This window comes from Octopus sinensis, unplaced genomic scaffold, assembly GCF_006345805.1.
Source record: "Octopus sinensis unplaced genomic scaffold, ASM634580v1 Contig01338, whole genome shotgun sequence".
Classification (NCBI taxonomy): Eukaryota; Metazoa; Mollusca; class Cephalopoda; order Octopoda; family Octopodidae; genus Octopus; species Octopus sinensis.
Window position 1 is genome coordinate 5,469 of NW_021824770.1, and position 12,243 is coordinate 17,711.

The 12,243-nt window shown below is 36.1% G+C and overlaps 1 protein-coding gene across 1 annotated transcript; it reads left to right on the forward strand.

Annotated features, from left to right (window-relative positions):
• The first annotated feature begins 290 nt into the window (after positions 1 to 290).
• LOC115227033 (cadherin-related family member 1-like) lies at positions 291 to 6,032 on the forward strand. Its single transcript, XM_029797974.2, has 4 exons — positions 291 to 371; positions 486 to 647; positions 3,573 to 3,737; positions 5,926 to 6,032. Exons 1-4 carry the CDS (start codon positions 291 to 293, stop codon positions 5,992 to 5,994), a joined length of 477 nt encoding a protein of 158 aa, XP_029653834.2. The 3' UTR covers positions 5,995 to 6,032.
• Positions 6,033 to 12,243: the final 6,211 nt, after the last annotated feature.

Genomic DNA, 12,243 nt, shown 5'->3' on the forward strand with positions numbered 1-12,243 from the left:
AAGTATTTTATTTTAATTATAACTGCCAATAAATACATTTCTTTGCACGAAATATTTCATAAACAGTTCTACTGAAAAATTCTTAGCAAGATTTCAAAGAAAAGAACAGAAACCGTGAGAGAATTGTTATAGATATACCGAGTGAAAGAATATGATGTTTCGGGCGTTTGTCTTTCATCAGGAAGAGACAGAAAGACAGTATAAAAGGATTCATATAAGTGTTATCACCTCGGTCATATGATGACAAATGAAGAATAAAATGAAATAAAGCATTTAGATACTAAAGTGATATGGAAGAAAAGGGAAAGCCGATGAACAATGAGGGAATGGAGGAACGACATAGAGGGCGCAGCAGAGTTCCTTATATTGCAGTATAAGTACTGTACTTGGACTGTCTTGATTTATTTTCTCTAATTATGCTTTTAATTATTTATTCATTTATTCACGTGAAAACGTGTTTTTTTTTTTGTCTTTGTGTGATTCAGGGTGCCAACAGCCATTTCATTCTAAGCGTTGAGAAAGATGGAAGAGAATTCTTTGATATTACTCCTTTACCCCAAGAGGTTTTCGGTGAAGCCACAGTGATTCTTCGTGTAAACAACTCAGAAATGTTGGATTTTGAGAAAACAAAAGAAATCGATTTCCAGGTATTAATTGTTTAGCTTTTAACAAATTAAATGTTGTTTTTTTTTCTTTAAACTGCAGCATTACTATTATTATTATTATTATTACTATTATCGTTGTTGTTACTATTACTATCATAATTATCACTGTTTGCCATTATTATTATTATTATTATATTTTATTATTATTATTATTATTATTATTATTACTTCTACATTATGTGTATAGTTGTTTTACGTTGTATGTATGTGTGTTAGAAAGCGAGAGAGTGTGCCAAGACAAAATGGTGTTTATTGAAAGAGATAAAAATTCAATAGCACCGAATTAAAACCGCATGCATATTTATAAATATGCAAGACTCACAGGACGTTAGAACATTATCGTATAATAAACGATGACCTGATATTATTTCAAATCAGGAATTTTATTATATTCATTATTTTTATTTATATTTATTTTTATTTATTCGTTTATTTTTGTTTGTTTGTTTGCTTTTGTAATTATGTATTTTAAATGCTCTCTTTTGTTTTATTTCGTTTTTTTTTCACTTTTGTTTGTTGTTTGTTGTTTTTTGGTTTTTGTTGGTGTTTTTTTGTTTGTTTTTTTTTTTCAATTTTTATGTCAATCCAAACAGTTAATCTAAGAATTGGTGTTTTATTCAATTTTAAAAAGCTACTGTTTGGTATTGATTATTTTTTGCAAAAACAAACACTATTCAAGATTTATTGAAATACTTCTGCCAAAGGGTCGGGATTTAAAGTGACATGTTGGCACCTGACCGAAATAGAAAGATTCTTTAGTGCTTTTTAATTGTTACTTCGGATGTGTCTATATCTTTCTCTCTGTCTTCAAATTGTGAAGAATTTTGTTGATGTAGGATTTGTTGCTTTTCTTGTTGTTATTCTTATTGCTTCTTCTGCTACTACTACTACTACTACTACTACTACTACTGATGCTGTAGTTGTTGTTGCTGTTGTTGTTGTTTAGCTTTCATGATAGAATAAATCAAGAGATCGCTCTATTTCTTCGAATAAAATAATTTTTATATCCGGCTAATAACACTAAGGTCAACAAAGCATCACGGGAACTATTTATCCTTCATTTTAATCGTCGTTCTCTTAATGTTTTCTTCAGTTTTACAACTGCTGGCTTCGAAGAACCAAAGCACCATTCGTCACTTAATGTCTCTAATATCTTTACTATGATCTATTATTAGTGATTACAGCTTGACTCCAAGTTTATTAGGCCTCGTCAGCTTCAGTTGTTCTTTTTATATTTTCTAGTTGCATTATCGTTATTAAGCCAGCTTTGTTTAATAGAAATTTTACAAATAATGATATTCTTTCTGGGGTGTTTTTTAGTTCAGTCAAAGAAGGAATCACAATACCCACGGCATTTTTTCAAACGCCTCCGTGACTCGTGAGGTGAGAGTCGGAGGAAGGCACCACAAGACGTGGATTGCTGCAATTGGAAAAATGGCATCGTCATAACAATTCTTCCCGAAACCGTAAAATTGACCCCTAAAGCTTGCAATTGTATAGTTTCAGCGAATGGCATAGAGCGGTCATATGGCGGTGGCGTTAAACAAAGTGATAGGCTAAGCTTACCACTCAAAAACAGTCAGTTCATTTGTTGGGCTTCCACACAGGTTTCCGTTTACTAAATTTTAACCGAGGGAGCCAATGCTGTGGTAGATTGCGAAGTTGTAAATCACACAATTTTAGTCGTGCACCAGAACGATCTCAATGAAGAAACAACTAGAAGTGAATATAGAAATATGTTATTAAATAAACGGCTCCATTTAGAATAAATATTTTTCTATTTATCGGGAAACGACGCCATTTGATCCGTAAGCAATACGCCATTTTTAAAAGTTAGGACGAAAGGAAAATATTTCATTTTATTACAAAATAATATTTTAGGGGAGGAAAAGAAAATTGCCAAATATTATTAACTTTCAACAACATCATTTTAGTAATTTAAGTGTCATTATTATCTTTATACTTCAGGATGTGATATTTTGTCAGTTAAACACACGCACTATACATTCGGTCTTCATTATAATTATTATTTATTATCATTATTATTATTATTATTATTATTATTATTAATTCATCATCATCATCATCATCATCATCAGCATCAGCATCAGCATCATCATTATTATTATTATTATTATTATTATTATTATTTTACTTTCTTTGTCAAAGCTCTTTCGTCATACGTCATGTGACCTCATCTTCAATTCTTTCTCCCATGTGTCTCTTCTTCTTGTTCTGCTTATTCCATTTATATTATCTTCACTACAGTAATATTAGAATCTGTTCATTTTTATTGAGACAACTGTTTAAGTTTTGGTGCAAAAGGAGGTTTGTGGATAGGGATCTTTCAGAACTAGATGATATCAGGTTCAATCCCACTTTGACTTGTTTACTTTACTGATGATTGATTGATTGATTGACTAATTGACTGATTGATTAAGAGTTATACATGTACTTGTGTGTGTCTGTAATTGTTAAAGAGGACAACAAACATTAAGGCAAGGCAAACATCTCAAGTCGTATACAATATTATTATTGGAAAAAATTCAAAATCTTAACAGCTGTTTCTGGGATATCAGCGAGTATGAGACAAATGGGGGAAAATAAGGAAAATGAGAAGGATATATATTAATGAGATGACGACATAGAGAATGGGATTAAAAGAATAAGGAGATGGAGAGAAAGAAGAAAAAAGAATCATAAAAGTTCATAGCTCAACTTTCCAAAGTTGTAGAAACAATCCTGCGTAGATCCATAAACGTAAGTATATATATGTATATCGTTTCCCCTGACACCTGAATATTTTACTATTAATGTTGTCGCTGTCTCTCACATACACACTCTCTCTCTCTTTCTTTTTCTCTTTCGCTTTAACATGCTCTCTCTTCTTCACTTTCTATTATTCAGGTCGTGGCCCGGGAAGTGGACACACCGGAGAAGCGTTCGAGTTCAGCAACAGTCTTGCTGAAAATCCAAGATATGAATGACAATGCACCGGTGTTTAGGAGCGATACCTATGATCTGCATGTGAAGGAAAATGCTCGGATCGGAACTGTGATATCGCAAATAACGGTATGTCCAAGATCTCTTACTCTACACTAGTCATCAACACAAACCTTCTGTATTCAGATAGAATGGAAAGATTAAAAATTGTGGTAGTGGTTGCTTTGCGCATTTCTCAATATGTTCACTAAATGCAATCTGTTGTCGATGCAGAGTGCATCTGCGTCTGAGCGATAATCCTGTGGACCCTATGTAGTTTTGGTGCCAGCCCGAGCATCTTATGACATAAATTAGGTTTTCTGAAGCACAAGTAAAATTAGACTTGATCTTGAATTGTTGTCCCTCTTTGAAGAGGAATTCTGATCCTTCTAGAAGATTTGGGCATGTTACGCAGTTTGGTCTACCGCGTTTTTTTTTTGCGGTAGACCACAATTTTTAATATTTCCATTCTATCAATGTGCTATTGGAACACCAACACAAATTAGATTAAACAAGCAAACATTCTTCATTGAAAAATATAAACCAAAACTTAACCATTTCTAACATTTTTATACAAGGAAACTCATCTCATTGAAAAAAAATATAAACCGATTATCTCCCTTATACAGAAAGAAATCCCTGATTACCTTCCCCTGCATAGAACTCTTCACTTCATAACGAAGACATGACACGATGTAGGTAAAGAAATTTGAGAAATTTGAAAAGAAAATACGAAACCAGTATTTCTCCAAAAACTATGTTACTATACACAAAATTTTATAACATTTTTCTAACATAACGACTTAAATATATTCTTTAACCTTATACAGAAGCCTTCTGTAGTTTTTTCACTCTTTTTTATATTTTATACATCCAACCACGTGCTTTCACACACCAACTCTCTCACCTATATATATATATATAATATATATATATATATATATATATATATATATATATATATATCACCGTGACCAACCAGGCTATCAGATGTTCCTACACATCGCTGGTCACAATGCGCTTCGCATTGTTTTAGCCTTCAAATGATGCCACCCCGCTGGCTAAGCGAGCAGGCCAACAGAAGAAAGAGTGAGAGAAAGTTTTGGCGAAAGAGTACAGCAGGGATCGCCACCATCCCCTGCCGGAGCCTCGTGGATTTAGGTGTTTTCGCTCAATAAACACTCACAACGCCCGGTCTGGGAATCGAAACCGCGAGTCCGCTGCCCTAAACACTGGACCATTGCGCCTCCACACATACATATATATATATATATATATATACGACGGGCTTCTTTCAATTTCTATCTACCAATTTACTCTGTATATTATTCTTTTCTTCTCAACTGAGGCTTCACTGCTCCGAGAAGGGCAAAATGTCAAAGTCTCGGCCGCTCTCTGACTGATTTGCAGTCGAGCCTGTGGCAGTGGAAGCTTCCTGCATTCTTGGCCCCTGGACTACATCCCTGCACACTGCTATCGGTACAGATATGGGTATCTGTGAGTGCGAGCCCCGTGAGTCGAAGTGGCAGTCACTGAGAGTCACTCTCGCCATCCTCCGAGGCAACGTCTTTTCCATTTTGTTTGCCTGGACCGTTAAGCCGATTGAAAACTCCTTTTAGTAATAGCTGTTGAACCGCATAAAAAGGTTGATCTATCTATCTATGTATCTATCTATCTATGTATCTATCTATCTATGTATCTATCTATGTACCTATCTATGTATCTATATATCTATCTATCTTTTTTTTTCCTCTTCGCCTTTTTTTCTTCTTTTTTCATTTCTCTTTTCTTTTGTTCCTTTTCCTTTTCTTTTTTTTCTTTTTCTTTTTTTATTTTTTATTTTACTTATTTTTTTTTGTTCTTTTCTTCACTTTTACGATCCCTCTTGATCGAAAACCTACGCCACCCACCCCCTTTTTTGTTTCTTTTGTTTTTTGTTTTTTTCATCCCCCAAAAGAAAAGCTCTACCTTGTAACTTGTCCCATCTGTGTGCAGCCCTGTGTGGCCAATAAAGAAACTTATCTATCTATCTATCTATCTATCTATCTCTATTGATCGATTTTTCTTTTCCTTTCTTTCCTCTTTCTCTTTCCTTTTTCTTTCCTTTTTACGATCCCTTTTGATCGAAAACCTACCCCCACCTTTCTTTTTCTCCCCAAAAAGAAAAGCTCTACCTTGTAACTTGTCCCGTCTGTGTGCAGCCCTGTGTGGCCAATAAAGAAACTTATTTGTCTATCTCATCGACCGTCTCTATTCCTATCTCTGTCTCTCTTTGCAGGCCACAGATGCGGACGTAGGAGACAATGGACGTGTAAGTTACTATCTGAAAGGAGCCATGAAAAGGTAATTTTATTCGTCTGTTCATTTTTATTGAGACAAGTTAGCCGAGATAATGACAGAGAGGGAGAAGAGAGAAACAAAAGAGAGGGAGAGAGCTCTAAAAGGGGAAATAACTTCTGGTGATACATTCACTTAAGTAAATATCTTTGTTTTCTCTTTGTTTTTTTTTTTCCCCTCTCTTACCAGGACATAATTTCTACTAATAGAATATATTAGATCGAGCATGCAAAGAGCTCTCTCCAAAGGGCGAAAACTTCTGATGATATATTGGGCTAAGCAAGTAGAAAGTGCTAGCGCTCACTGTCTCTACCTTTCTTTCTCTCCATTTCACTCTCTCTTTCTCTTTCCCTCTTTCTTTCTCTCTCTCTATGTCCCTCTCTCTCCCTCTCCCTCTCTGTTTATCTCTCTTCCTCTAAAAGGACATAGTTCCTGGAAAAAAGCTGTATACATATATATATGTGTTTGTGTGTGTGTTTGTGACTGTTTGTGCGTATATCTGTATATGTATGTCCATATATATATATGTGTGTGTGTGTGTGTGTGTGTGTGTGTGTATGAATGTATGTATGTATGTATGTATGTATGTATGTATGTATGTATGTATGTATGTATATATATATATTGTGTGTATGTATGTGTGTATTTCCATTCATACTATTTCCCTCCCTCTCTCTCCCTTCCCCTTCCTCCCTCTCTATCTCTCTGCCTCAACTTCGTTATACCTTTTCTTCTTCTTCTTCTTCTTCTGGAGGCAGTTTTTCATGCGTTTTTTATTGGGGGTTTTTTTTTCTGGTTTGATTTTGTTTCTATTGTTGTGCTGCTGTTGTTGTTGTTTGTTTCGTCTATTTCTCTTCTTTTTATCGGAATCTCAGTTCACAGCTTTTATCTTGCAGATTTAAAACAACAGAAATGCATTAAAGGTCACGTGACCATTCTTCTTCTTTTGGGTTTTTATTTTGTTTTTTTTTGGAATGGTTTTCTTTGTTTGTTTTTTTGAAACCGTGTTGTCTACTCTGACAGCTTGATTAATACTGGAGGTAGTTTAAAGGGTCGGGGTAGGTTAGGTGGAATTCGTCAAGATCAATTTTATGTTTTGCACACGTAAACAAAATACACACATACATACAACTGTGTGTGTGTGAATACGTATATAATATATACACCTATGTGTACACAGACACACACACATACATACGCACTGACACACTCACATACATGTACACCCATACGCATACAGACAGACAGATAGATAGACAGACAGATAGATAGATAGATAGATAGATAGATAGATAGATAGATAGATAGATAGATAGATAGATAGATAGATAGATATGTTTCTTTATTAGCCACACAGGGCTGCACACAGATAGAACAAATTACAAGGTAGAGCTTTTCTTTTGAAGGTTAAAAAAAAAGGGGGGGTTCGATCAAAAGAGATCGTAAAAGGAGAGAAAGAGGACAAAAAAAGGGGGGGTAAAAAAAGGGGGAGAGGAAAAAAAATTGATCAATAGGGATCCTTATCACAGAAATGTCAATATGAAGTGTAAAGGGAAGGACAGGTGAGGTTTACCCGTGGAAAGAAAAGCCTACGGAAAAGACCACGGTAACCTCGGTCAATGAAGTCACATGTTATATTTCTTTTTTTTTTTTTTGCAAATAAGCAACTCTCTGTATTAATTTTATGGTTCATAGAATCATAGTCAAGGTGGCTTCGTCATTCATACGTGCCATCCTTGCTACATTCACCCATCTTTTTAAAAACATTCACTAGACAAAACTTGCCTCTCTACTCTCACTTTCCTCCTCAAGTGATACTTGAAGAAGTTGATGAGAGATTGACCAGAGAGGAAAGTGTTGTCTCTAATCCTTTCAGGCGCGTCCACCAGATACATTCTTTCGCCATAGCCACAAGTATGATAAAAATAGCTCTTCCTTCCCGTTTGAAGGAAGGAGGCGTGACGATATTAACGATAGACTCGGCTGATAAACCGACACGTCCCACACGTGACAGCAGTCGTTCGACATAAGCCCACAGGTGGGAAATTGCTGGACACTGCACGATTGCGTGCAGAGCGGTTTCGTCGCTCTGCCCGCATCTCGGCAGGTCGGCCCCGTGTTTCTCGAGCCATGCCTATAGAGCTTATCCCGAACGGGTAGCGCTTCTCGGTAGCACCGCCAGGCCAGGGATCTCTGGAAGTTGTCCATAGGTCCCGGGCCGAAAGTCGTTTGAAACAGGCGGGTCAGGTATTCCTCGTCGACGCCCAGGTTTGCCCCGAGATCGTCGTCGTACCTCCCCTCCACTAATCCCTATAGAATGCTTTGGTTGTGTTGAAGTCACTCAAGGTCGACCCGGGACGGCAGAGTGCTTGAGAGCAACGCGACACTCGCGGTGCCATTCGCCCTTCCTCGATAGATAGATAGATAGATAGATAGATAGATAGATAGATAGATAGATAGATAGATAGATAGATAGATAGAAGAGATAGATAGATATGTTTCTTAATAGCCACACAGGGCTGCACACAGATAGAACAAATTACAAGGTAGAGCTTTTCTTTTGAAGGTTTAAAAAAAAAAAAAAGGAAGGGGGAGTTTCGATCAAAAGGGATCGTAAATGGAGAGAAAGAGGACAAAAAAAAGGGGGGTTAAAAAAAAAAGGGGGAGAGGAAAAAAAAAAAAAAAATTGATCAATAGGGATCGTTATCACAGAAATGTCAATATGAAGTGTAAAGGGGAGGACAGGTGAGGTTTACCCGTGGAAAGAAAAGCCTACGGAAAAGACCACGGTAACCTCGGTCAATGAAGTCACATTTTGTATTCTTTTTTTTTTTTTTTTGCAAATAAGCAACTCTCTGTTTCGATTTCTGGGTTCATAGGACTATGCTCAAGGTGGCTTCGTCATTCATACGTGCCATTCTTGCTACATTCACCCATCTTTTTTTAAAACATTCGCTAGACAAAACTTGCCTCTCTACTCTCACTTTCCTTTTCAAGTGGTACTTGAAGAAGTTGATGAGAGATTGACCAGAGAGGAAAGTGTTTGTCTCCAATCCTTTCAGACGCGTCCACCAGATACATTCTTTCGCCATAGCCACAAGGATGATGAAAATAGCTCTTCCTTCCCGTGTGAAGGAAGGAGGCGTGACAATATTGACGAGATAGATAGATAGATAGATAGATAGATAGATAGATAGATAGATAGATAGATAGATAGATAGATAGATAGATAGATAGATAGATATAAATGTGGCGAGCTGGCAGAGTCATTAACGCGTCAAGCATTATGCTTGGCACCATTTCTTCCGACTTTTTATGTTCTGAGTTCAAATACCGCCGAAATCAACTTTGCCTTTCATCCGTTTTGAGTCGATAGAAAAAGAACCAGTTGGACAATGGCATCGATATATAATCGACAAGACCGCTCCTGCAATATTCCAGACTTCATTTCTTTCGTAGAAATATATATTTCTTTACTACCCACAAGGGGCTACACACAGAGGGGACAAACAAACGGATTAAGTCGATTACATCGACCCCAGTGCGTAACTGGTACTTTATTTATCGACCCCCGAAAGGATGAAAGGCAAAATGAACCTCGGCGGAATTTGAACTCAGAACGTAACGGCGGACGAAATACGGCGACGCATTTCGCCCGGCGTGCTAACGTTTCTGCCAGCTCGCCGCCTTTCGTAGAAATATAGAAACTACGTGGTACCCCAGCATGGCCACAACCTACTGACTGAAACAAGTATAAGATAAACGATACATAATAATTAGAAATAATTAGAAATTAATGTAATGAAAGGGATTGCTCTCTTCACCCTTCTTATTTATGATTACAAAATCTCTGCGGGAAGCTGTAGATTGTGTTTCATAAGGCAAACGACATCACATGGTCAGTTTGATAGTCTGGTCCATTGGATGAGCGGAATAAGCTGAACGCCCGAATGAAATAGTGGCTGTGTGGTAAGTAGCTTGCTAACCAACCACATGGTTCCGGGTTCAGTCCCACTGCGTGGCATCTTGGGCAAGTGTCTTCTGCTATAGCCCCGGGCCGACCAATGCTTGTGAGTGGATTTGGTAGACGGATACTGAAAGAAGCCTGTCGTATATATGTATATATATATATATATGTGTGTGTGTGTATATGTTTGTGTGTCTGTGTTTGTCCCCCTAGCATTGCTTGACAACCGATGCTGGTGTGTTTACGTCCCCGTAACTTAGCGGTTGGGCAAAACAGACCGATAGAATAAGTACTGGGCTTACAAAGAATAAGTCCTGGGGTCGAGTTGCTCGACTAAAGGCGGTGCTCCAGCATGGCCGCAGTCAAATGACTGAAACAAGAGTAAAAGAGTAAAAGAGTAATATATATATATATATATATATATCAATATCTATATACTAATATATATATACTAATATATAGATATATATATGTATATAGATATAGATAGATAGATAATTAGATAGATAGATAGATAGATAGATAGATAGATAGATAGATATATATATAGATAGATAGATAGAAGATAGATAGATAGATAGATAGATAGATAGATAGATAGATAGATAGATAGATAGATAGATAGATAGATAGATAGATAGATAGATACATACATATACACACACACACACACACACATAAAGTAACAGTGACAGATATATAGAAACACAAATACGTATACAGAGACAATTATTGTTCGATAATTGATCGGGAAAGAGAAAGTCGTTGTAAGAGAGGAAGAAATGGGTAGTTAGTTCGAGAGAGAGAAAGAGAGACAGACAGACATACAGGCAGACAGACAGACAGGCAGGCAGACAGAGGGGGAGACAGACAGACAACGATGTACAATGTAAACACCAACTATATTGTTTTTGCGTTCGTGTTTGGTGCTTTCTGTTTCTATATACAGAAATATGCAGGCAGCCATACATATTATAGAGGTGTGTGCCTATGCATGTATGTGTGTGCATATATGTATGTATGTATGTTATATATATATATATATATATATATATATATATTATATATATATATATATATATATATATAGTGAGAATTTACAAAAAAAAAAAACGCAAAAGACGAAGATGTAAAGTTGTGTGTGTATGTATGATGTATATGCATATATATATATATATTATATATATATATATTATATATATATATATATATATACTGACGTGTATATCAGTATGAGAGACAGAAGAGACGACGGGGGAAGATCACAGAGAGCGATATACATATACATACACATACAGACACACAAATATATAAAATATACATACATATACATATATATACATATATATACATATATACAATATTATACATATATACATATACATATATACATATATATTATATATATATATATATATATATATAATATATATATATATATAATATTATATATATATATATATATTATATAGATATATAGACATACATTATATATATATATTATATATATATTTCCGAAGCCCGATTCTATATATGTACACAGGAGATATATAATTATATATAGGATTGTCTATAAAAAACCCAACACGCAGTTCAGGTTATTATTTACAACATTCACGTGACGAGGAGAAACTACTTTTGGCGGTTTAAATTGTTGTTGTCGTCGCCGATGCTTAATTTGTAATCGATAGTCTGCAGGGATAATGAGATAGTTCTTTGCATGCTTTCCCTCTTCTATTCACCTGACTCAGCTCAGCAGCAAGGGTGGGACAATGGTTGTGGTTTACGCGGTGCATGTTCAGTTTGAAGTGTTTATTAGTTGAAGAGAGAATATATCTTTAAAGGGAATGTATATTATCCCATTGATATATATTTCTTTACTACCCACAAGGGGCTAAACACAGAGGGAACAAACAAGGACAGACAGAGGGATTAAGTCAATTACAACGACCCCAGTGCGTAACTGGTACTTAATTTATCTACCCCGAAAGGATGAAAGGCAAAGTCGACCTCGGCAGAATTTGAACTCAGAACGTAACGACATACGAAATACCTATTTCTTTACAACCCACAAGGGGCTAAACACAGAGGGAACAAACAAGGACAGACAGAGGGATTAAGTCAATTACAACGACCCCAGTGCGTAACTGGTACTTAATTTATCTACCCCGAAAGGATGAAAGGCAAAGTCGACCTAGGCAGAATTTGAACTCAGAACGTAACGACATACGAAATACCTATTTCTTTACAACCCACAAGGGGCTAAACACAGAGGGAACAAACAAGGACAGA